Source organism: Propithecus coquereli, unplaced genomic scaffold (genome assembly GCF_000956105.1).
Source record: "Propithecus coquereli isolate 6110/MARCELLA unplaced genomic scaffold, Pcoq_1.0 Scaffold18, whole genome shotgun sequence".
Classification (NCBI taxonomy): domain Eukaryota; kingdom Metazoa; phylum Chordata; class Mammalia; order Primates; family Indriidae; genus Propithecus; species Propithecus coquereli.
In genome coordinates, this window is record NW_012142745.1 from 894,201 (window position 1) to 920,703 (window position 26,503).

Consider the following 26,503-nt stretch of genomic DNA (forward strand, 5'->3'; position numbering starts at 1 on the left):
CATAAAAGGGGGCTAAATAAAATGACCTTTTCCAGGATTAAAAGACTCTCTAATCCCCCCTCCCAGGGTGTGCCACTCCAGGGTGCTCTGCTAACAAATAAGCATTTACTGGAGGTCTGACCTGACACTTTCGCCTTCATTGGCTCACTGACTAGATTGAGTGGGCTTTATTAACCTCATTTCACAAAGGGGCAGAAGGTGTCTCAGCAAGCAAGAGTCACCTGTTTAAGGTCACACAGCAAAAGAGAGAAAGAGCCAAAGGCTGCCAAACCCCTTTGCAGGACCCCACACCTGCCTCACACACTGCAGGCCTGGGGGAAGTCCCTCCTCAGGTGAGCGAGGCGAAACAGAGGGGCCAGCCCCTCCCCTGCAGTCCCTGCAGGTGTGTGTGTCTCGGGGTGGGGTGGGCGGGGGCGCTCCTCAGCAGCTGCTTCTCCGCCAGGCACACACACCTCACCGTAACGCACCCCTTCCCCACACGAACCAGCGCCCCGCACACATGCATACCTGCACACAGACCCCAACGCCTCTCCTTCCCCGCCCTTGGCACAGCCGCTCCCACCCCCAGCCCCAAGCGGACGCAGTGGCCTCAGGACGCGTACACGCCTCCACCCCCCCAGTCGTGACGTCACGTGGGGTAGAGCCCTGAGACACTAAATGGGGGGGGGAAGGGGAGGCGGCAGAGCTCCCGAGCAGGACAGTCACTCACTCTCCGGGCGGTGCGGTGGGGCCGGGCACCGACAGCGCCGCGCCCCCCAGCGCGCCTCGCACGCCCTTGGAAGCGCAGGCTCCCGGCGCTGCGGTGGGGGGCTCCCCAGCACCCCGGCCTCGGGGCCCCAGCCTGTTGCACCTCCGGGCCCCCCTTATCCTCGAGAAGCACCGGGAGTTGTCGAAGGGGGGCCTTGGGAAATTCCCCGGACCCCTGTGCCAGGAGGTGCCCGGTTCGCCCGCTCTTCACCCTCCCCCCACCCCACCCCCCCGAGGGCGGTGCCCGGGGGCGCTGCCCCATGGAGCGGGGAGGCGGGCGCCGTCTACTCCGGGAGCCCTGACCCGAGTCGGAGCCGTGTGTCGCAGCCGCCCCGACCCCCGTCGATCATGCGCCGCCGCCCCTGGCTCGCCAGTCCCACCGGGCTGTGAGCCCCCCACTTCCAGCCCGTCACGGCCCACGCGCCATGGGCAGCGCCCACCCTCGCCCCTGGCTGCGGCTCCGACCCCAGCCCCAGCCGCGGCCCGAGCTCTGGGCGCTCCTGTTCTTCCTACTGCTGCTGGCTGCTGCCGTGCCCAGGTGAGCCCTCACCTCATGCTCCGCCTCCTGGAGAGCTGAGACCCCGGGGGGCCGGCCGCAGGGGCCTGTGGTGCTCCTGCTGGGGCAAAAGACCCTGGAAAGAGGGAGGGACAGGGTCACAGGAAAGTGCTGGTGTCAAAGGAAAGACAGTGAGCACACTCACAGGAGGGAGTTGGACGGGTGACAGGATATGAGCAGTCCAGAGAGTCAGGGCAGTGCCCAGGAGAGTGATGGCAACTAGGAGGGGAGCTGTATGTGGGGGAGAGCAAGTGCCAACCTGGAGCCCTTGCCATGTTGGGGAATGCACCCCCACCCCAGGAGTCAGCTCAAGCTGCCTCACTCTACCTTGCAGATCACCCCCTGGCAGGGGCAGGGGTGGGGGGCGGGCTTGAAGGGGTAGTCCAGTTGGGGTCAGTGAGAAACTGCAGCTGGAAGAGCTGTGTGTATCTGTGTGCGTGTGTCTGTGTGTGTCTGTGTCTGTGTGTGTGAGATCAAGTGAGCCCATGATCCCAGTAAGCTGTGTCAGTAAACAGCAGTTTATATGTGTGAGCATGTGTGACGGTGAGATCTCATGGATCAATGTATGTTAAGATGAACACATGTGTAAATGTGTCTGTGTGTGTCCATAACTATGTCTGATGCAGTGTGCATGTGTGTACGTGTTCCTGGGTCTGTGTGTCTACCACAATGTGTGCAGATGTGTGTCTGTGTGAATGTCTATCTGAAACATGCATTTGGGACTGGGCTCCTAGGGGACCTTGTGTACATGGGCATCTATGCCTGGGGATGTACTTACGAAATACCGTGTGCTCAGGCATAGCGGATGTGTGTGCATTTGCATGCTTACCTGTGTGGGTGTGCAGCTGGGTGGGTTGTTTTGGAGGGAATAATAGTAAGGAGGGCAAGGAAAGAAGAATGTTTAGGAGTGTACTGATGGGCCCAACCTTCAGAAGCAGAAGTTGGAACAGTGTGATTATGGCCTTTGGGGCTGAGTGTGTTGTTAGATGGGACCCTCCTGGCCACCCAGAACAGTTACCCACCCCACCCCACATGTCTGCAGGTCAGCACCCAACGACATCCTGGGCCTCCGCCTCCCCCCGGAACCCGTGCTCAACGCCAACACAGTGTGCCTGACATTGCCAGGCCTGAGCCGGCGGCAGATGGAGGTGTGTGTGCGTCACCCTGACGTGGCTGCCTCAGCCATCCAGGGCATCCAGATCGCCATCCACGAGTGCCAACACCAGTTCCGGGACCAGCGCTGGAACTGCTCTAGTCTTGAGACTCGCAATAAGATCCCCTACGAGAGTCCCATCTTCAGCAGAGGTAGCTGCCCCTCACCCCTGCACCCTGCTCCCCTGCCTGCCCCATCCAACACCTTCACTCCAGAATCCATTTTCAGCCATCCCTAACCCACTCCCTCAAGCTGGCAGCACCCCCTCCCATGTGCCCATCTGCAGTCATGCTGCTCTCCTGTCTCTTTCTGATCTCAGAAAGGCTGTGGGGGCATACGAATGGGACAGATGAGGCTCCAGGCTGGGCTGTGTGGGCTGAGGGTGGCAGATTCCATGCCTGAGAACTGGACTCCTGAGTCACCCTGCCCCATCACTGACACCACATATCTCAGGCCCAGGAAATAACCCTATCTGTCACCTACCTCTATTTACTCTCTACTTTAGTAAACCACATTTAGGATGGAGAACCTGTGAGAAATAACTCAGAATCAGCGCCAGGAGGATTTGGGGGCTTTCTGCCAAATGGTGCGGGTGGGGAAGCCTGGGCAGGTGAAATGTCTATGCTTCTGCAGAAGCTCTTCCTGGTGGGGTACACCACCAGACTATGTGTCATCCTCTGCTGCCCCCGAAAACACACTCTGAATCAGAGGCACTGGGTGTGTGTGCCTGTGTGCGGTTGTGTGGCGGCTTCTGCCCAGCAGGCCTGACAGCCCTGTCAACCCCTCTTCCCCTCACAGCTCAGAGAAGCCACAGCCCACTCCCTGTCCTCCCTCCCCAACTTCTGGGTGACCCAAGGCCCACCTTCATAATCCCTAGAGTGGCTTGGGCTGGAGAGGTCAAGAGGTTTTGTCACTCAACTCTGCTCACATCCACCTCCTGGGCTGGTTGGTATCTTAGGCCTTGACTCAGGTCTTCTGGGAAAGATGGGGGCCCTGCCTCTTGGATGGCCCTAGCTGAGTATCTATCTGTCCTCCTCTCAGCTGCTTGGGGTGGGACGGTGACCTTGTGGCCTTCGTTCCTTGGGACTTGTCCAATTCTCAGTTGACAGTTGAGGAGGAGGGGTACCCATATCTTGTAGCCTTGGGTCCTGAGGCTTCTGGAGGAGTCAGGCTCCAATGTACCCCAACTTCGGAAAGAACTCAGAAAGCCAGAGCCTTTCCCTTTTCACCAGGACCCCGATCGCATCCCGTGGGCCCCCAAGTCAGGAGCCACCCCAGTCTCCCCCAGCCCAGCCGCAGGCCGCCCGCCCCGCCCCCGCGCGCTCCTTCCTCCCTCCCCCGCGCGCCCGGGGCGCTGTTTCTACCCGGGCCGAGCCCAGCCCGACGCGTGTGGCGGCATGCAGCCGCGAACTAATCCCCGCGGGCCGCGGCAGACGGCTCCTGGCCCCAGCCGCGCGGCTCTCGGAGAGGGCGCCCCCCACCCGGCCCTGCGCTCCCGCGCCGCTCGCCCCGCTGCAGCCCGCGCCCCTCCAGCCGTCTAGGAGCCGCTGCCTGGCCCGGCCGGCCGGCCGCCAGCCCGCTCAGCCCCGACCACGCGCCCCTCCCCGTCCCGCCGCCCGCGCGAGCTGACACGAAGTGACAGGCCTCTGCATCATTCATGCCCCGGCCGGGCCCGGCCGGCGCTCACCGCCGCTGCGCGCCGGCTCCCACCCTCGGGTTTCTAGGTCACCCGCGCTCCCCGCCGCCCCGTTTCCTTCTGAGGCCCTCGGGTCCCAGGAGAGGACTCCGCAGCCCTTGCTTCGGTTTCCGCTCACTGGGGACTAGGGTAGTCGCTGAGGTTCTCACCCTTGCCTCTTGGGGTTAGGCAGGCAAGGCAAGCTCTTTATCCCTCTCCTAAGGCGTCCTCTGTGGTCCTCCTCTTCCTTCTGGACTGAGTGAACCCAGGCTTCCTGGCTGGCTCACCAGGTCAGACCTGAGCGGCCTGCTGAAGGACCTGGGGTCTTTGAAACTTGGGGGCGAGTTCGCGGTGCAACCGCGCGGGGTTGGCTGGGCGCCAGGCGCTCCAGGGTTCACCTGCAGTTTAATAAGCGGGAGGTGAGCTGGGGGGACGAGTGGGGGGAGAGGTTAGGGGTGGAGGGGGGAGACTTGCCGGCGCTAGCCAGGGTGGGGAGGCACCCGGTGCAGGGAGGGTTGGGACAGCGGCTCCGGGCTCTGGCAGCGGGCTGGGCTCTTTGCTTGGGCCTTGGAACACCCGCCTACTTCTGTGGCTTTGACTCCCCCCAACCCCAGCACCTCACACCTCATTTCTACCTCTCCTCCTCGGAGGGGACTCTGGGCTTTTGGAAAGAAATCTGCCATTCCCCTTCTCCACGGGCTACCACTGCACCCCTTTCCCGGTTCTCCTTCCTCCAGGGTCATTTCCTGGTCTGTCTAGGCCTATCTTCTGGAGTCCTAGCTAAATCTGAATCCCATGAGGCTACTCTTGGTGGCAGTCAGCCCCTGGTGTAGGTCCTTCCAGGAGGAGTCTCCCTTCTTTTCAAACTATGGATTGTCCCTGTGGGGGCAGGTGACCTGCGTTTCCCTCAAGTGGAATATCAGGGTGCTGACCCCTTTTCTGACCCAGGTTACCAATGGGGTTCTCTTAAACATGTATGCCATGTTTAAATTTCAGAGACTACTGGGGGTGGGGGAGGTGATCTTCCTTAATGCTGTTATTGTCATCTAATTGTCCTGACACCTTCCCAGAGATGGGTTGGGCTGGAGGGATGCGGTTCTGATAAAGGAGGTGGGGGAAGAGCAGTTGAGCACCTGGGGTGGACAAGCCTGGGAAGGTGAGTTAGCTAATGGGGCTTTACCTAGCCAAGGAGAGGGGTGCTGGTGTGGGGGCAGGGATAGGGGCCTCCAGAGGGCTAGAGAGGGTCAGGAGAAGCTGTGGGAGGGCCCCAAGCCCATGCTAGCTGCTTCATCTAGCCCAGGGGCAGCAATGACCTAAGTGCCAACAGCACTATTATCCCCAGCTTTTTGTGCTGAGGACCCAGATGGTTGGCGCCTGGATTAGGTGCTAGGCAGAACATGTGTTAGAGGAACACATTCCTTCATTGTGAGGAACAGAGAACCTCTCCATCTCTCTAAGGAGGTGGGGATGGGAGGGAAATTTGAGGAAGGGGCTACTGGGGGCTGGGCTCAGAGCAGTGAAAGAGGGATGAGAGGTCAGGGAGAGGCTTGATGGAGGGGAGTGCAGTAGATTCACAAAGCAGGCCCCAGGAGCTTCCATATGGTTTAGGTACTGCCTCCCTAAGGCCCAACGTTGGGAATGGATGGAAAAGGGGGCTGTGAGGCCCTGCAGCCTGCAGCTGGGCTCCCAGCCCAGGGGAAGTCAGCAGTCTGAGTGTCTAGGATCTGTTCTCCAAGGCCCTGGCTCATTCTTCTCCCACCTACCTTTTACATTCACCTTTGGGTGGTGATCAGATGGGGAAATTGAGGCACAGGCACTCATATCCAAGGATCACTCATGGTCCTATTATTTTAATGACATCCAATAAATTAGCCAGCATGTATTAAGCACCTGCTGTGTGTTGGTCACTGTTCTACAGCACTTCATCTATGCTTTAGGATCCTCAAACAGTACCCATTCACTAGGTCCTGTTATTATCCTTATTTTAGAAATGAAGCTAAGAGAGGTTGGGTACTTTGCCACTAGTCACACAGCTTAAAAGTGAGCCCTAGAGCCAGGAATCGAATGCAGGCCAGCTGACTTTAGAGCCTGCACCCAATCCCCTGCTATAACTCTCTCAAGCTGCAAGGCCAACACAAACTCCCACCGTGTGCCCAGAGAGGTGAGTTGGTGCAATGGGGGATTTCTCCAAGAAATGATACTGCTATACACACACACACACACACACACACACACACACACACACACACAAACACCTACTCCTGTTTTTGCAAACGTGTGGCTCCATTCAGTGTCACACCTAAGTGTTCCAACATGTACACTAGTCTCTCTCTCTCCATTCAGGGGCACAGGCATGCACAGATTATTTGCGTGGAGGGAATGGAGACCAGATCTCTCCCCTTCCCTCCCTCTTTGACTTGAATGGGCAGGGCTCAAGCTTCTCTAACCCCTCCTAGTTCCCACTGGCTCCCAAATCCTCTCTCCTCCACACTCCCCTGCCCTCCAAACCTCCTCCTCCAACCCCTTCCTGGCCGTTTGGCTGAGGCCTGTAGCAGCAGCTGACTCCACTTAGATGCTGGCAGTCCCTGTCCTAGATCAAAGGCAGGGCGGCTAATTGTGCGTCTTAACGACACCCCCTTCTGCTCCGGGCAGCCCAGCTGGCCATGGCCCCACCCCTCTCCCCCTCCAGCTGGCCAGATGGCACAGTGCCTGTGTCTGCCCCAGACAGTCGGGGCCAGGACCGAAACTGGGGCCCTGAACAGGAACTGGGGGCAGACCCAGTGGGCTGGACTTCTCTGAGGCCTGGATGCTTGGAGCAGAGAGTGGACACAGGCCCTGCCTGGTCACCTCTACACGTGGCCGTGACAGCTGTCAGAGGCCACGGGGTGGTGTAGGGGAATATGTCCTTAGCTGCATGGGGTAGCAGTGTTCTCTGCAGGCTGTGGGATGCATTTCTCCAGATTCCTCGAGGCCTACCCTTGAATGTGGCCAAGCCTGGAAGATAGATGGTTGCTGGCCCTGCACAACCTCTCTGAACCAGACTCTTGTTCTTCCCTGGTGCCGTGTGCAGACAAGGCCATAGGAGCTAGAGCCTGGGCTACCTGCATTTCTTTCTCAGCAGTAGGACTCCCTTAGAGCCAAATGTCCTTCAGCAGAAAGTTGCCAGGCCTGGGAGCTGGGAGAGCTGGGTCTGGGTCCAGCTTCATAATCCCTGTGACCTTGGGCTTTCCCCTTTTGCATAATGCATGTGTGTTTGGTGGTGGTGGCGGTGGTGTGTGTGGGGGGTGAGGGGTGATTTCTGAGGCCTGGGCTGCCTCTGGTGGTCTGAGTATTGCCATGTGTCCTAGGAGGCTGAAGATTCCCCCAGCAGTAAGAGAAGTGCTTAGAGTTCCACAGATAAAAGGCAAGGGATAAAGATAGGGTGTACTTCCCAGGGACTTAGGTCCACCCTCATGCCCCTTAGGCCCCACTTCCCCAGAGCAGTTTCTACTCCTCTGCAGCTCCTGCCAATTCCCAGCAACCTCACTGAAGGCTCCAGCCCAATCCCCGTCCCCTCCTGTCTGTTCATAGCTGGGTTCCTTATGGAAAAAAGGTACTGAGATACCATGAGCTGGAAAGGGAAGATAGAAAGGGAAGATAGAGAGGAAGAATCTGCTGTCATGGGCCTCTGGTGGCCCAGGTGATCTACTCTAGAATAGGTCACAAGCTTCTGAGCTCTGTCTCTGATCAGGGTGAGACAAAAGACAGTGGCTTGAAACATAACAGGAGTGAGTGAAGTCAGACAGCAGGAAGAACGTAATAATAGCTAATGTTCATGTAGTACTTACTATGAGTAAAGCACTATTCTAAGCACTTTAAATTTACTAACTTGGTTGGTCATGGTGGCTCACACCTCTAATCCTAGCACTTTGGGATGTGGGGCGCGAGGTTTGCTTGAGGCCAGGAGTTAGCGACCAACCTGGGCAACAAAGCAAGACCGTATCTCTACAAAAAAAAAAAAGAAAAAAGAAAAAGAAAGAAAGAAAGAAAAAAAAAAACTAGCCAAGAGTAGTGGAGTAGTGGCACATGTCCATAGTCTCAACTACTGGGGAGGCTGAGGCAGGAGGATCATGTGAGCCCAGGAGTTTGAGGCTGCAGTGAGCTATGATGATGCCACTGCACTCTAGCCCAGGCAACAGAGTGAGACCTGTCTCAAAAACAATTTTTACTAACTCATTTAATTCTTGGAACAATGAGGCAGAGGTAGATAACCATCTTGTCTTACAGATGAGGAAACTGAGGCACAGGGAGGTTAAGTCACTTGGCCAAGGTCACATAGCTATTAACAGCTAGTAAGTGGAAGAGCCAAAATGTGAACCTAGGCAATCTGGCTTCAATGATACAGTAGTTTGTCTTCTTCTTCTTCTTTTTTTTTTCTTGGTTTGGGCAGGGAGGGGAGGACAGGGCTCTGTGATGCTGGTGGAGGGGGGTGGTGTTAAGGATTAGGGCTAGGGTCTCTGTCCAGTCTTGGTTGGCTCTCTGGGGTCTGTGAGGCCTCTGAGAACATGTCTTCTCAGTCTTTGATGGTGGAAGGACACAGAGTTTTTGTTTCCTCTGAATCTCTAGCCTCCTCCAAGGCCATCAGCCTCTTGCCCAGGTTCTGGGCTTCTCCCACAGGGGCCCATGGCATGCATGGATTCTCTTCCCTATCTGGGGGCTATTCTTGCTCCCAGCTTCTTTCACTGCCTGTCCTGTCTCTGGTGTCCAGAGGCTGGTCAGAGACTTGTACCAGAATTTGCTTCTAACTGGTCCTTTCTCAGATACAGAATAAGCAAGGTCCAAGGTCCAAACTGGACCCTCCTCTGCAAGAAGGCTTCCCCTGCCACAGGTCCAGGTCATTCCCTGAAGACCAGCTGGAGCACCAAGCAGGAAGACAGTGTGGACAAGATAGTGGCCAGGCGGGCTCAGCCATGGCCCCTGAAAGTGGCTTAGTCAGGGAAAGCTTTTGTGCCTCCTGGGCATCTAGTGAAAGGTGTCTGCCTCAGCTTGCCCTTGTCTCTCAATGTCCAACACTTCTGTATGCCGGACCCAGGGTAGGACCCTGGACTCACCTCTAGCATCTCTCAAACAACCCCTTTAGCTGGCCTACACAGACCACACGCATGGTGGCTGGGTGGTGTCCAGTTTTGAGCGGCTTTCAGGGATGTCCTATGGACAAGGAACGGGGAGCTCTGCGGATTTATTTCTCTGGCCATTGGGGTTGGTGTTCTGTGCTGGGCCTTACGTGGGCACACACCAGACAGACAATCTTGGGACAGGGAGCATTAGGAGCCAACAGTCTCCTCTTCCTATCTCTTCTGCTCATCGACATCTCCTGAGTTCTAGAATTCCATCACTGGCAATTTATTCTTTGGGTTAAATTTTGCCTTCTTTCTGCAGGCTTATTTTAAAATTGCTGATATCACCATGAGAGGTAATAGATGAAGTCCTTGATCTTAAAAAGAATGTGTTTACCAGGTACTTTCTGCCCTACAGGAGAGATGTAAACATAAATTCTGAGCTTATTAAAGGTGACGCTAATGAAAAGGAGAGGGTAGTGCAAAAGGAAGAGGGCTCTCAGGGAGACCTACCTCCCCAGACCCGTGTGCAGAACACCTGGCTTCTGGCGTGATTTCTGCCCTTCTTTGACTCTGTACCCTTGTACCGACCCTCCCCCACAGTGGGCCTCAGTTTCTCCCTGGTATGATAAGAAGGTTGGGCAGGGTGGGCAGGGAAATGGTATGTGGAACCTCCTCCGGAGTCCGTGTTTTCCGGGTTTCTGACCGCAGGTTTCCGAGAGAGCGCTTTCGCCTACGCCATCGCGGCAGCCGGCGTGGTGCATGCGGTGTCCAATGCTTGCGCCCTGGGCAAACTGCAGGCCTGCGGCTGCGACGCATCCAGGCGCGGAGACGAGGAGGCCTTCCGTCGGAAGCTACACCGCCTGCAGCTGGACGCGCTACAGCGCGGTAAAGGCCTGAGCCACGGGGTCCCAGAACACCCAGCCCTGCCCCCAGCCAGCCCCGGCCTGCAGGACTCCTGGGAGTGGGGCGGCTGCAGCCCCGACGTGGGCTTTGGAGAGCGCTTCTCTAAGGACTTTCTAGACTCCCGGGAGCCTCACAGAGACATCCACGCGCGCATGAGGCTGCACAACAACAGAGTCGGGAGGCAGGTAAGAGCCCCGCCCCCTGGGTCGCTCAAAATCCCTCCGCCTAGGGCTCGCTCTCCCCCAGGCCTACCTCTCTTCTGGGGACTGTTCCCCCACCTCTGCAGCCTTCTTACTGCCCCTCCTAATTCAGTCAACAAACATTCATGAGTACCTACTGTGTGCCAGGCACTGGGGTAGGCCTGGGGAAGGGATGAAATAGTCCCTGCAGCCCTGGATGAGCACACTCCCTGCTGAGCAACCTGCTCCTCCCACTTCCTTAGGCTTGACGGTGATAACGGAGAAAGTGGCAGTTAGCATCTCAGGACTCTAGGCCTGGTGCTGCCACCTATCTCCTCTATAGAGTGAGAAGGTCGAACTAGATCATCCATTCCCAACTCTAATGTTCAGTGACTGGGTAATCTCTCCCAGCCTCTCTGTGCAGTCGAGAATGAGGGATCCCTGCAGTGAGGGGGCTAAGTGAGGTTCCTAGGGGCCACTGTGGCCATGGTTACCCTTGCCTTCTTCCTCCCCCGCCCTCGAATGTTTATACTACCTCGAAGTTCATTCATTAAAAATAAGTTAAATAAATAAACAGGAGAAGAAGAAAGGAAAGTAATAATAGCCTGCATTTATTGAGGGCTTACTATGTATTAGACACTGTCCTGAGCAGTTTCCTACATATTAGCCCATTTAATCCTTACAACTACCTATGAGGTGGGTACTATTATTAACCTTATGTTCAAATATGGAAACTGAGGCACAGATTGACCAAGAAGCTTGCCCAAGGTGATACAATTAGTGAGAAAGTGGTAGTGGGAGAGGCAGGATTCATTCTCAGGCAGTTGAGCTCTGAGCCTGTACTCTTTTGTTCCACCATGTCAGTCTCCTCTTTGATGCTAGCCCTCATGGTAGCTCACACTTTCCTTTCCTGGGCATCTATCCTCATCCCTTCTCTTGACCCTGCCCAGCCTGCTCAGGCCTTGTTCCTGGCTTCCTCTCAGTCTGCCTGGCACCTTCTCCATCTCGCTCCCCTTTCTCTTGGCCTCTTAGCCCATGCCTGTTTCATTGTCTTCCTCCACAAAGTCTCTAAGCTGATTCAGCAATTCCCATCCTGACTTAGAGGTGGGGTAAACTGAGGCACACTCACCCTCTGGTCATGTCCAGCTCCCACCCAGCCTGCCCTGTCCATGCAGCTCTGTTCCCAAGCTTTGCTCCCATCCCAGCCCATACCAACTGTGCCTCCTCCTCCTCCTCCTTCTCCTCCTCGTTAAACTGGCTAATTAATGGCTGCTGCCTGTGGGAAGCAGATGTTCTGGAGCTGTTGGCCTGGGGAGGCATTGGGCTGGTTCCCACGTGGTGCTGACACCACAAGCTGCACATACAAGTTGCAGACCTGGAGGGGCAGGGTCCCTCTCTTAGGGTCCTACTGCCCAGGTTTAAAGGCCCTGGATCATTGCTCTCCCTGTCCCAGGGTGTGTTTTTGGAGTGCAGTGGGGCAAAGGAGGATGTGGCCAACTTCTTCTGGGGTCTCTGGTGAGGATAATGCCAAGGGGTTCTTTGGCAGGAGCAAATTTCAAGCTGGGTGAGGGGTGGGTAGCTGTGTTCCCATAACCACCTCCCTTGGAGGTCTGGGAACTCTCTCCACTTTCACCAGGCTGAGAGAGCCTGGCTCTCTCTGGGTCCCATTCTGTGTTCAGGTAGAGCTTTGGCTCCCTGTGGTGCTCACTTTCTAGGAGGAACCCTGGCATTCCTCATACGGCAGAATTAAGCACCAGCCAGCATTATGAAGCGGGCAGTCCCTTCAGCTCCTGTCCTCTCTCCTTTGGGGGTTGGGGGGGTGTGTAGAAAGGGGCTTTCTCAGACTCTCCGCAAATCCCGCTCACGGCCTGGAATGAGGCCAGAGGCTTTGGGGCTGGGATGTAGTGGGCCAGCACCCACCTGCTCCTGGACCCTACCCCAGCAATAGAAGGAGAGGGAATTTCCCTGATGATCTGGGATCCCCCCTCAGGAAGCAAGAGCTCCAGCCCCAAGGGCCCCCTGCAGCTGCTGGAAAGGTGGGCAGGAGAGGAGGGGAGCCAGAGGAGGGAATTCCCCCAGGGCCTGGCCCGGTGGGAGGCGGTTGGGAGAGGCAGAAGAGCAGGCAGAGGAGTTCTGATTGCCTGGCTCTGGGTCCCCTGCTTCGCGATGGGAGTGGGTTTCAAAAGCCTTTGAGATTCTCGCAGGCCAGGCTCAGCGTTGGGAGAAGGGCAGCGGGCTGGCCCCGGGCGTCACCCCTCACGGTGCCTCCTTCCGCAGGCGGTGATGGAGAACATGCGGCGGAAGTGCAAGTGCCACGGCACGTCAGGGAGCTGCCAGCTCAAGACGTGCTGGCAGGTGACGCCCGAGTTCCGCGCCGTGGGGGCGCTGCTGCGCAGCCGCTTCCAGCGCGCCACGCTCATCCGGCCGCACAACCGCAACGGCGGCCAGCTGGAGCCCGGCCCCGCGGGGGCACCCTCGCCCGCCCCGGGCGCTCCCGGGCCGCGCCGCCGGGCCAGCCCCGCGGACCTGGTCTACTTCGAGAAGTCGCCCGACTTTTGCGAGCGCGAGCCGCGCCTGGACTCGGCAGGCACCGTAGGCCGCCTGTGCAACAAGAGCAGCGCGGGCCCGGATGGCTGCGGCAGCATGTGCTGCGGCCGCGGCCACAACATCCTGCGCCAGACGCGCAGCGAACGCTGCCACTGCCGCTTCCACTGGTGCTGCTTCGTGGTCTGCGAAGAGTGCCGCATCACCGAGTGGGTCAGCGTCTGCAAGTGAGCGCCTTGGGGTCCCCTGGGCCCTGAGCAAGGTTCCCCTCCTTGAGCCTGGCCCTCTGCGGCTGGAAATCTTGCAGAGGCAGCATCACCTTGGCTCCTGGGAGAGGAGGTTGGACCACAGGATCTTGTAGGACCCTCCTGGCTTGAGGGTCTGCAATCACAGAACAGTCCAGGCCTTTCTGAACCCCAGCCCTCACCTTTGTGGGCTCTAGGACTTATTGGCCTCCTCTCTCCCTACCCCAAGTGCAGACAGCGCAGTTGGGCTGGGGATTGCCCCACACCCTGGGACAAGTGTCACCCAGGCAGTTCCTTAGCTTATCTCCTTCATCCTTTCCCCCTTCCCCTGGAGTGGGGAGGAGAATGAATGGAAGCTGATGGGCAGGGGGAGGAGGATTAAAGGAAGAAATGGACATAATTGAGCTCAAGTGATTCTATAAAGGCCCCAGACACCCTCCCACTGGCCTCTACCCTTATCATGTCCCCCATCATTCATTTAACAAATATTTATTTTGCACTCGTTGTGGTACTCTGGGGGGATGAGAGGCACTGGGGATACAGATGTGAATAAGAGAGACACCACACCTGCCTTCTTGGAGATTACATTCTTGCTGTGGGGGGGATGGACAATAAACAAGTAAATGCACAAACAAGGTCCTTTCAGACACAGACAATGCTATGTGCTATGAAGAAAATAAAGCAGGCTGCTGCTTGGTGGACAATGATTTGTGGGGAGTGGGGCCCCTCAGACAAAGCCATTGGTCAAGGAAGGCCTCTGAGTTGTGACACTCATAGTGACACCTGCACCACGGGAAGGAGAGCCATGCAGATTGAGGGTAAGGGCTTTCCAGGCAGAAGCCATGTGAATGCAAAAGTTCTGGGGTGAGAAAGATCTCTGCTGGTTGGAGAAACAGCAAAGAGGCCATTGTGATTGGAGTGAAGAAATCAAGGGGCAGATCAGCAGGAGAGGAGCTCAGAGGGAGGGCAAAGGTCACATCACATGTGTTTTTAGGCCAAGGTAAGGGGCTGGGGTTTCAATGACAAGAAATGGGAACTTTCAGGGAGTCATAAGCAAGGGTGTGTCATGGTCTGATTCCCACGTGGATTGCTCTATGGGGGAACTGGCTGAAGGGGGAGACAAGGTGACAGCTGGAAGGCCACTGAGGAGGCTACAACCATCTTCGAAACCAGAGATGGGGCCTGAACTGGATGAAGGCAGTGGGGATGTCAAGAATGGGCTGGATCTGGAGCCCTTGGTACCAGAGCACTAACCGCCCACCTTGTGGCTGAGCCCTCTGCCACAAGCCAGGACGAGTGGCCATGCCCAGCAGCAACTGTCGGCAGAGACAGGAGGCACTCTGAGAGGAGTAATCCTGGGCAAGACCCAGCTCAACCCAGCCCAGCGCCCCAGGGAGCAGGTGGGGCCAGGAGGTGCGGCTGGGAAGAGGGTGGCGGGGGAGGGCCCGGAGACTCACTGTCTGGATTCTAGTCTTTCTGAGTACAGGCAGGAGAGGCAGGGTATGTAAGTAAGTCTGGGGGTGGGGGAGAGACATCCTTCCTGGACCTCTTGTGCCCCCAGATCCCCATATCAGGGTGACCCTTAGCAGGTCAATAGTCCCTCCCCACCCTCGTGTCCTCACAAGGACATTGCTGAGTTGGCAGTTTGGGTCCAATATTGTATTCTCCTTGGCTCTCAGATGTGATGTTTTTCTGGAACAGACCCTCAAGGAGAAGGGTGGTGAAGAGGGACGTGGGGTCAGGGTGTCAGTGAAAGAACACTTCGCCTACTTCCTCCAGGCCTCCTGCTGCTCACACCTAGGTATCCTGCTGGCTCTCTCAGTTTATGGCCAAATGACACCCCTGTTGATGAACCAGACAAGGACAAAGACTTGTTCCTTTCCCCAAATGCTGGCCTGCACACTGCCCCCCTATATTTCCCTACCCCTGTCCCATGTCTCCTTATCCCTGGGTAGGGGCGAGAAGGAAAGGAGGCTATCATGGTGAGGCACCCCTGTAGGCCCGCCAGCTGGGAGATTTGCCCCCACTAGCTTGCCCTCAGCTCCCTCCTCTCCAACTGCTTGCATCCCACAGCTCCCAGACATGTCCGAGACAGCAGACCCTTGCAAATGCTCAGCTCCGCTGCCTCTGTGCAGGACAGGGTTTCTCTCCCCATCCCCCAAAAGACAGCCCCACAGGCAGGCTGGTGAGAGTCCCCCAGGAGGAGGGGTAGGCAGGAGCAGCCAGACACACCTGCCTCATTCCTTTCCTCTTGTTCACCCAGGAGAGAGCTGTGGGGGCTGGGTTTTCCACCCCCTTCCTCCCTCCCTTTCCAGGGAGAAGGAGAGGAGCTCTGGAGGAACCGGAGGCCTGGGAGGTGGGGGTGCTCACACACCCAGCAGTGGGTCCACTGAAGCATTAGCCTTGGCCTCACCCTCCTCTGCCTTCCAGGCTTAAGGAGGACAGAGCTGGGGGAGGGAAGAATGAAGATGAGAGATAGAGGATCGGGGTTGGGATAATAAGGTAGGAGCAGCAACTGTAGAGCATGCTGCCACTGGAGGGAGGGGTGGGTGGTAGGGAGGAGCAGGGGGCTGGACACTGAGTTGTAGGGGAGGGGACATGTTCTAGTGAGTCAGGTCATGGTGAGCTGATATATCCTAACCTGACCTGTAAAGGAGGGAAGGAAAAGTTGGGGAAGGAGCAAATAGGGTGTTGCTCACCTCATCCTCTCTCTGGGCTAGAAGCTGACTAGAGTCATAGGACCAGAGCTGGACCCCATAATTGCAAAGGGGTGTGTGGGACTGGGTGAAGGCCCTAGGGAGATGTGGAGGTGATGAGGAGTGGGAAATGGGGTGCAAGAGGCACTGGGCTGAAGGGTGAGGCAGGCATCAATGTACTCATTGGAAATAGGGGATATGGGCTGAAATAAAGCGGGAGGGTGGAGTTTAGATGGGAGGAAGAACTTGCCAATAGCTTGGGAAGGACCAGGGGTGAGATTTGGAAATGGGAACAGAAGTTAGCCAGAGATCATTCAGAGGGCGAGAGGACCTCTCCCACCACCAATGCCTTTCACCTGATGGACACCAGGTTACTTTCCTGCAGGAGGAAGAAGTAGGAAGAAGGAGGGAACTAACAGAGAATGAGGGTGGTGGATAGATCAGAAGGCAGTAGTGGGGTTAAGGGTCAGGGAGAGGCTGCCTGTTTGAGGCGGGATCAGAATACTGGCATCCTTGCCCGAGGTCCCAGGGTCAGCAAAAGAGAGGACAGGAGAGGCTTTCAAAGGCAGAGTTGGAGCTGCAAGAGTGCCCCAGCGGCGGGTGAGAAACAAGGTCAGGGCCATCGGGGAGCTCTCCATCTTTCTCCGAATTAATGCGCCCCCAGCTAGCCCCTGGCAGGGGGCCTTCCCCGTTGGAGCGTGGCCAGGCCCTAGTCGCGGCTTCCTCCTCCCCTCGCACCCCCCCTTCTAATGTGGTTGCTGGCAGCTGCCTGCGGTCGCCCCAGCTCCTGCGCTCAAGGCACGGGGACTTTCCAACAGGGGAAAAAATGACTTAATGAGAGTGGGAGCCGGGGGCGGGAGGGACAGGTCCCTGTAATCACCGCTCTGCTGTGGGGCCTGAGCGCCTCCCGGCCCTTCCCCGGCTTCCTGCTGCCAGCGCCCCCCTCAGGCTTTGCTGGGGGAGGGGGACGGGCTGGCGACAGAGGGATCTTTTTTCAGGGTCCGGGCTCTCTGGGGCCCTCCGCTGCCTTTGCTCCCTAGTATCGCCGTGTGCGCAAGCTGGGGCACCCCATGGTTCCTCTCTGGACCTGCCCTTGAAGTTGAGGCGGGGCGGAGGGGGTCTCTCCATGGAGACTCTCAGGGCGGGTTAGAGGGGTAAGGGACCTTGAAGAGAGAGCCCTTTGCCACTTCGCGGCTGCGCACTTCGAAATGCCTCCGGTTGCTGTGGCAACCAGGGCAGCCGAGGTGTGTCCTCGGGGCTGGGAGGCGCCCGCCCCCCTTTTCTCGCCGCCCGCGGGCCCGGCCGGGCCGCTGCGGTGCGCGGGGGTGGGGGTGTGCCGTTACCATGGCAAGGGTGCGCTAGGAGGGCACATTCTTCCCCAGGGTGGGAGCGACCTGGGGATACGAGAAGGGGGGTGACGGGGGCGGCAGAAAGGGGAGCGCGGGGGGGGCGGTCAGAACGAGGGAGGAGTCTCGGACCAGACGAACCAGGGATTCTGGGGTTTGGGTGGAGAGTTTGGAATCTGTCCCCCACTACCCTGAGCTCTCCCGAGGCATCCCGCTCCCCACCCTCTTGCTGGGGTTCAACCTTCCCTCAATCCCGTTTCCGGGGAAGGGATCCCCGACTACCAATCCAAAGGCCTTTTGGATTCCTTCAAAGCTGGGCCTACCGAGCTAAGGGGCCCGTCCCTTCCTTCCCCTCAGTGGAGCTGCAGGCCAGACTGTGGGCCAAAGCCCTGCAATTAAGCCCCTCGCCCGCCCCTGCGCCGCCCGCGAGTCCTCCGCCAGGCCGGGTCTGCGCTGCCAATTACAGCAGCGCGCAGCAGCTGATTACGCCCGAGCCGGAGTCTGGGAAGCTGCTGGAGGGTGGGGGCACAGTAGGCAGGTCAAGGGGCGGGGGTTGTCCCCGGCCCCAGGGTCCTTAATTGGAGCTTCAGACTGTGGTCCTTTAGCCCAATTTCTCCGCTCCAGACAATATGGGGAGAAGGGGTCTACTCAGTGCTCTATCCTGCTGTGCCTCAGTTTCTCACTCCTCGAACGCACACTGCACCCACGGCAGAAAGAGCGCTGGAAGGATATCTGAGTGTGTGTGTGTGTGTATGTGTGTGCGTGCGTGCGTGCTGGAGCGTCTGGAATCAGGGGCTGGGTACTCAAAAAGTTCAAGGTCCTAAAGGCAGGCTCACTTTCCCGCCGCAGACGGCCGAATGGGTCTCTCCTGGCCCCGAGCCCCACCCCCGCCCCGTGGACCCATCTCTGACTTGCTGAGCCAGCCCAGGGCCTCTGCCAGGCCATATTGCACTTTTCTAGGAATCAGAAAACGGCGCCCCCTCTGGGTGGGAGGCTCCCCCCCTTCTGCCCCACAAAGGAAGGCAATCGGGAGTCTGCAGAGCAGCGACGGTGGCGTGTTCTGCCACCACCCTGCCCCCTGCCGTCCTTTTTTTGCTCTTCCCCCACCCGCCTGCCGGTCTGCAGGGGTTCGATAGAGCTTCGCGCCTCCCGCGGTCCAGCTGTCCACATCTGGCCTGCAGCTGGGAGCCGCCCACCGCGAACTGCTGAGGACACAGCACCCTCTGTTGGTGCTAAGCGGTGGCGCACCAGCTCTGATGCCTGGACTGCGCGCCGCTGCCTCCGTCCCGGGGTCTCGCTCCAGCTGGGTGGGTCTCGGGTTCTACCCGTCCGGTGCCCTTTGCCCTTGGGTACTACCCACCCTCTGCTTTGCGTGGATCCCAAATCCGACTCCACGGGCTCTTTGCTCTCTGCTGGCCGCGGCCTTGGTGAACCTCATTCCTCTCCCACTGTGTGCTTAAAACCGTGCCCAGAGATCTAGCCGTTCCCTGACCTCCCATCTTCTCTAGTAGTCTGAGCGTTGTCCGCAGGTTCTGCGGCACAATCTCACCACGCCCAACGTAAAAGTCCTGAAATAGGAACATGGTTACATAAGTCACCGCCCATGTGCTCAATGGAATTCCTCGCCGCGTCCTTAAAAATGAGGCAATGGAAGTATATTTAGTTACTGAGACTGAGTGTTTGCTCTACATTGGGGGAGGAGGGTATATGCAAGATACAAAATAGCACAGGGCAGGGTCCCTTTTTTACTGAAATGAAAATTTATAGATGTGATTTGCATTTTAAAAGTCTAAAATAGGCATCAAAATGTTAACAAATTGTTTTTGGATGGTGGGAGTATAGGTGGTTTAAAATTCGTCCTTTGCATTTTTCATTTGTCCATAATGAACATGTATTACTTGTGCACAGTAATAATTCCATATACAGAATGTTTTGACCCAAAATGTGAGCATCAAATTATGTCACTAGAATACACTAAATTGCAAAAAGAACCATTTTAAAACTAGGAATTGGGAGATCTGGCCTCTTGAAAAGAGCTAATATAATTATGTCATTGGGATTTTCTTTTCAAAAGTGTAATAGTTTGTAGTGAGAACAGGTTTCCAGCCTCTGAATCTCAGGGCTCAGGGAAGCCAAGAAGTGGTTAGAAGTTGTTAATTGCTTCCCCCGTATGCACATCCAGTGTTGTCTGTGAATGCAATAACTGAAGATGCTGCCATGATAAATGACACAGAAAATTTGTAAATAGTTCAATAGCTTTTTCTTATTCTTCATTCTCTGCGGTCTTTTTGCAACACTGCAAATCATTTACTGCCCTCTCCTTAGACATATGCAACCCTTCCTGGTTAGTGGCTGATGTTGCATTGCCTGGTCCTCCTCTCTCTCTCTCCACTGCCTCAGGGATTCCACTCACTCTTTCCTGGTCTTTTTCCTTTGAAATAATTTCAAAGGTACAGAAAAGTTACAGTGATAGTACAAAGAACTTCCCCCTTCCCTGAACCACTTATAAGTTTCCTACATGATGGCCCATTACTCCCTAATATTTTAGTATGTATTTCCTACAAATAAGGACATTCTCCTTCATAAGCTAATACAGTGGGCACAATCAGGAAATTAACACTGATACATTAGTACTGTCTAACTCACAGACCTTACCGAACTTTCATCAGTTGGCCTAATGGTGTTCTTCATAACGAAAGGATGCAGTCCAGAATTATTCATCGCATTTAGTTGTCATGTCTTTCCAGTCTCCTTCCTTCTGAGATGATTCCTAAGCCTTTCCTTTGCTTTCATGACCAGGACAATTTAGAAGACCACAGACTAGTTATATTGCAGAATGCCTCAATTTGGGTTTATCTGTTGTGTCTTCATGATTAGGTTTGGGTTATGCATCTTTGGCAGCAGTATTACAGACGTTGAATGTCTTCCTTATTGCCTCATTATTTATTTTGATGCTCAAAATTTCTCAGATTTGGTCCAGCTACCAAGCTGGCTTCTATCATCATAATTCTTTGAGCACTTCTTTACTTTCTGGCACAGCAAGATATTCCCGGCTCATCTTGTACTTTCTCTGCCCATTCCTGGAATGAGCCATTTCTCCAAGGGACCCTTGTTTCTTTTAATGGAGAATGATATGTAGAAGCCAAGATATGGGTGCTAGATGTGCTTATTGTTCTTGAGGTGTCATTGCTCTCTGGACGGTGCCAGGAAATATATGTATTATTATGTACACATGTATCTGTGTCTATATCTACATCTATCTATCACTTATCTATCTTCTATTGATCTCTCTATGTAGAAAATAATGAGTTCACCTTCAACTCCAATCCAATACTACAGGGTTTATTTTTCTCCTTTTCCATTTTGTAACTTCCTTCTCTTTTCTTATTGGAGCAATCTCTTTGTAAGTAACTGGCTCTCCTCACTACCACTGCTCTCTCCATGCCCCGCAGACATCGTCTTCTTCCATCTTGGGCTCTGGTAACCAGGGCCAGCCCCAGTGTCTCCTCTGTCTCTGCATGAATGCCTCATATTTCTTGGCCCCCGCATCATGGCTTTTGAGTGAAATTATTCAAAAAGAAAGCAGGCAGGTAGGCTGGAAACAGTTTCACTCACTCTTGGAGCTTTAGATATACTTCTCAATCCTCTTTATTCAGTAAGCGGCGACTGCTCTTCCAGCTATTCCCGCCCAAAACCTTGGAGTCATCAGACTCCTTTATTTCTCTGATAGCTCACATCTAATTCATCAGCAGATGTGGTTGGTGCCCATCAGTTTACATCTAGAGTCAGATCACATACCACCTCCTCCATCGTTGCCATCCTGGTCCGGGCCACCATCGCCTCTTGCCTTGATTGACTACAATTGCCTCCCAGCTGATCTCCCTGCTTCTTCCCTCACCTCCCTCTCCAGTCTATTCTATGCACAGCAGCCTGAGTGGTCCTTTTAGAATGTCTGTCATGCAGTATGACCTCTATGCTTGATATTCTCCAAAGTCTTCTATCTCACTCAGATCTAGAGCCAAAGTACTTACAATGACTTACAAGGCCCTACAGGATGGACCCCCTGCTACTTCCTTCATCTCATCTCCTACTACTCTCTCTCGCATTTTGTTTCAGCCACATTGGCATCCTGGAAATTCTTCAGACAAACCAAACACTGTCCTGCCTCAAAGCCTTTGTATTTATTCCCTCTGCCTGAAATAGGTTTCCTCCAGATAACCACACGGATGTTTCCTCTCTTCATTCAGAACTTCACTTAAATGTCTCCTTAGAAGAGGGGACTTGGCAGAACAGCTTATATAAAATAGCAAACTTCCTCTTGCTTTTACCTTGCCTTATTTTTCTTCATAGTATGTATCACATATTTGACATATTTGTGTATTTGTTTACTGCCTGCCTCCCAACTCTATAATAGAAACTCCATGAGAGCTGAGACTGTCTCGTTTTTTGCTGTATTTCTAATGCCAAGAATGGTACTGAGTACATAGTATATATTCAATAAATATAAGTGAATGAATGAATAAATAAACGAATGTCTATAGGAATGACTACCAATCTCTGTCTACAGGCCCAGTCTTCTTTCCTAGAATCTTTTTTGAAGTTCTATTGCCAGATAAATATGTTTTGCTGTGTGTCTGTGGGACCACAGACTAAAGCTTTATTAATGCAGTTTGATTATCTTACGCATGTATTTGTTAATTTAAAGACTGAGACTTTGTTTTGTTCATTGCTATCTTCTCAAGGCCTAGCATGGTGCCTGGCATAGAATAGGCATTTGATATTTGTTGAATAAATGAATGAATGACTTTTCCCTGCAAACCAGTTTTCCCTGACTTATTTCTCTTTGTAACATAATCATTTTCCTAGTCACTGAGGCTCAAAACTGCTGTCAGTGTGGACTCTCCCTCTCTCCTCGCTTTTCCATATTCAATCAGTGTCCAAGATCTGCTCATTTTTCCACTCCATTCAGACAGTATCCTAGATCAATATCATAGTTTACCAAATACCTCAAACATCACAACAGCGTCCCAATGGCCTCTCTCATTCCTCTTTCTCCCTCTTCAATCTAACTCCATCAGATTTTTCTATTTTTCCCTCCCATAAAATGTTCTGATCATGTCATTTCCTCTGACTGCAGCTTTCAATGGGTCTTTGTACCAATTAGGGTTCTTAATTGTATACAACATAAATGGACTCTGGTTCACTTAAGTAGAAGAGGAATTTACTGGGATGATCTCAAGCAGCTCCCATAATTGACAAGAAGCCTCAAAAATCAGGCTCAGGAAGCAGGAAGGAGCCAAGAGAAGCTAGGCAGCCAAGACCTGTCCCAAGAGCAGCCTGATTAAGGAGCTACAGTCTCTGGGCTCTGAGAGCTGTCTCCCACATAGCTACCACCACCTTGAGCACTGGCTACTGCTGCTTCTGGGATCAATTATAAACAATTCTCTGCCTCCTTGGGTCACTTACTGAAGATCCAAAGTCCTAACTGGGAGCATTGATTTGGCTGTGACCTTCCTCCCAGGGGTCAGGGGAGCAAGTATCTGACTTTTCACTAAAATTTGCACTAAGGAGGCTCCACTAGCATAGGCAGGGGGCTCAGATGCTGGGCCACTAAAGACCCCAGTGCATAACTACATGCAGGTCCCCAGCATGTCATTGAAGCCCCCCACCATCTGCCACAAACTGTCATCTCCAGTTTTTCTTTCTCGTACACCGTGTTTCACTGAAGCATGACTGCATGCAATTCCCTGAGCTGCCCCTCCTGCTTCGCGGTGCCTGTAACAGCTGGTCTCCAAAGATGGTCCCCATTGAACCATGCTTCACACCTACATATTGTCCCCTCCCCTTGAATCTGGGCTGGTCCTGTGATTCATTTTCACTGAAAGCATGCTGTGGAAGTGATGCTGCACGACTGCTGAGGAGAAGTCATAAGAAGCTTTGCAGTTTCTGCCTCAATTTCTTGGAATTTTCACTCTTGAGCAAGCCAGCCGCCATATGAGATCTGTCTATCCCGAGACCATCATGCTGTGAGGAAACTTGAGCAAGTCACATGGGAAGGCTGTGTGGAGAGAGAGCAGTGCCTGGCCAGGCCCCATCTGTTCCAGCCAATTCAGACGAGGTGCCAGACATGAGATTTAAAAAGCCATCTTGGACTTCCAGCTGAGTTGAGCCTTCAGATGACTCCAGTCCCAGAAAGCATCTATCTGACTGCAGCTACTTGAGAGACCCCAAGTGTGATCTCCCCAGCTGAGTAAAATCAGCCCATAGGACTGTGAGAAATAATAATAAATTGTTATTTTTAGCCACTACATTTTGGGGTGGTTTGTTACTCAGTAATGAGGAAGTGAAAAAGCCCCTCCATAGTACGTGTTTCACTCTCTCTGGAATGTTCCCCCACTGTCCTGTCCTAGCCACATGTCCACTTATATCTGCACTTGTCAAAATCCTTCCAATGAGTATGGCGTAGTGCAGAGGAAAGAGTCAGATTTTGGGGTCAGCCTGTGGGCTAGGGGTGGGGCTGAATCCTAGTTTAGTCTCTCACTATCCCCGTGACCTTAAGCAAAATAATTAATTAATTTCTCTGGACCTCAGTTTCTGCATCTGCTATATGGAAATAAAAACACCCATCTCCTGGAGTTGTTTTGAGGACCGGATATAATACATGTAAAGTAGCTATACATCTGGCCCGTTTTAGTCGCGTTGAATGGTGGCCTTCAGTAGACACCCAGCCTTCTAGAGCTGCATCAGATGGCACTCCCAAAGTCTAATTCTCATCACTTATGAACTATATGGTTTAGAACAAATCCCTCAAATGTCTCTGAGCCTTACCTTCCTCATATAAAACATGGGTTTGATGGTAATATGTGTATAATGGGGCTTTATTTTCTTTCGAGATGAGGTCTCACTCTGTCTCCTAGGCTGGAGTGCAGTGGCGTGATCATAGCTCGCTGCAGCCTCGAACTCCTGGGCTCAAGCAATCCGTCCACCTCAGCCTCCTGGGTAGCTGGGACTACAGGCTCAAGCCACTAAGCCAAGCATGGGCTTTTTGGGTGAGCTGTCTAGTGGTTCTAGGCAATATTAACCCTGTAACGTCCAGACCCTTGAGCCCTGTCCTTTTAACTGGCATGGCATCAGGAATCCTTTGGAAGAGGAGGTAAGCCATATCTACAACTGGGGTTCCAGCATGAACAGACATGTTTGATGGGCTGAGGCATTGTGGTGGATGCCAGACTACAGGGAGGAACAGCAGAGGCCGGAGAGCTCATCAGCTCATCACCCTGGGTGAGAAAGAAGTTTTGCTGGAGGGGAAGGCGGACATGGAACAGAGCCGAGGGAGGAGTACTATTTGGAATGTTGGGAGGCTGGGCATGACCATCTTCTGGCTCAGTTTGTCCCATCTCCCACTCCTTCAGGGCCTTCCTGGTGGAGAAGGAAAGATCTGGGGTATATGGCAAGGACAGGGTCACCAGGAGCATAGGCATCTCTGCTGTGGGGACTTCTTATCAGGCAGCAGGTGATGGTGAGATTGGCGACATCGGTCAGCAGCCCTGACCACATGGGAGGCAACTCCACTGGGCTTCTTCTCTAACTCCCATTGAGGGTTAGGACACACAGAGATCTGCGAAGTTTCAGAAGAGTACATGCTGTATCATTCCAGTTGCATCCAGTGCAAAACCAGGCAAAACTAATTTATGCTGTTAGAAGGCAGAATTGTGGTTACCCCTTCAAGGGATGGAAACACAAGGGAGATTCTGGGGGCTGGTGGTGTTTGGTTTCTTCCTCAGAGGCCTGACTACAACATTGTGTTCCTTTTGTAGAAACTTAAGTGTGCTTAAGATTCATGCACTTTTCTCTGGTACTTTAATAACAAGTTAACACACACACATACACACACATACACATACACACAACTGCTGCTTTGGGAAAAGGAGGATGAACAGTCATTTCCCAGTTCAAGCCCTTTGAGGTGGCACCACATAGAGAAGTGGGTAAGAGATTAGTGGGCTGGAGGCAGGGACCACCTGGTGTCTGGCCAGACTTATTTCATTTCTTTCTCCATTCATTCACTCATTCACTCATTCACTCATGGTTTATTAAGCAGTTCCTACCACACTGAACACTGCAGAATACACAGGGAACAAAAAGATTGTTAATGGCAGTAGTTTCCATTTATTGAGAGCTTACCATGGAGTAGGCACTGAACATACATCTTAACACTCACAATAATCTTAAGTTTTATTATTATCTCCATCTATCAGTTGAAGAATATGAGTCTCAAGAAGGTTAAGCGAGTTGCTCAAGGTCACACAGCAAAGTGTCTGGATTTTCAAATGCACCTGAATCTATGTGGACCCAAAGCCTGGGTACTTTTCACTGAGCTACAGAGTCCCCTAGGAATCTAGGGGTGGAAGGATCTGTTGACAAATTGCTCTACCACAGTAACAAGACCTCAAGAGTTGGAGTCAGATTGCCTGAGTTAGAGTGTTGACCTCACAGTTTTTTGTGACTCTCAGCAGATTCCTTTACTCTTCTGAGCCTCAATTTCCTCATCTGTAGAACGAAGGTAAACAAAACACGTCTTTCTCTCGGGGTTATTGTGGGGATTAAATGAGAAGACGTGTGTAGAGCCCGGTGTCCGGTACCCAGTGGGAGCTCAGAACAGGCAGTCATTATTTCTGCGTCCTTGTCACCTGTACGCGTGAGAACCCGACCAGGGCCGCGGTCAAGCACGGACACTGGGTTGAAGGCGGTTCCCGGTCCCTCGCTTCCCGATCGGAACCTTTAGAGCCGGGTGGACTTAAATGAGCCAGTGGACCTTTATATCTCCGTCCATGCTGCTGCATAACGGGTCGGGCGAAGAGCCCTGGCCCCAAATACCAGCAAAGTAGCCGCGGTCAGCGCGGGCAGGCTCAACAAGCGCTATCGCGAGATTTGACGAGAACTCAAGGTTTCCAGGCCGGAAATGAGGGGCGGGCCCAAGGGAGCGTGCTCCTTTTCAAAGCTGACACGGAGGCCTGCAGAGGGCAAGAGTGCTTTGGAGGCCGCTGTCCCCTCTGGGAATCGGGCTGCGGCCGCAGGAGGGCGGGGTTGGGTTAGCTGAGACCTCTGCATGGGGTGTGGCTAGGAGCGGCCACAGCTTCATTCATGGGCTACTGTGGGCCGGTCACACGCCGTGAGCCAGACTGGCGAGGCCTGGCCTCCATAGAGTTCCCTGACCGGAGAAACCTGGCTGAGCTCAGCCCGAGCCTCCCTCCAAACTGAATTAACATGACCTCCCTTTTGTTCCGCCTTTTAAAGGGCCTTGATGGCCACAGAGGTGATTTGCCCCGACGCTAAGGAAGCTTCATCTTCTGGGCTGTC

At 54.1% G+C, this 26,503-nt stretch overlaps 1 protein-coding gene across 1 annotated transcript; it reads left to right on the top strand.

Moving 5' to 3' along the window:
* The first annotated feature begins 541 nt into the window (after positions 1-541).
* Positions 542-13,736, top strand: WNT10A (wingless-type MMTV integration site family, member 10A). Its single transcript, XM_012642493.1, has 4 exons — positions 542-1,285; positions 2,346-2,608; positions 9,939-10,318; positions 12,590-13,736. Exons 1-4 carry the CDS (start codon positions 1,173-1,175, stop codon positions 13,085-13,087), a joined length of 1,254 nt encoding a protein of 417 aa, XP_012497947.1. The 5' UTR covers positions 542-1,172; the 3' UTR covers positions 13,088-13,736.
* Positions 13,737-26,503: the final 12,767 nt, after the last annotated feature.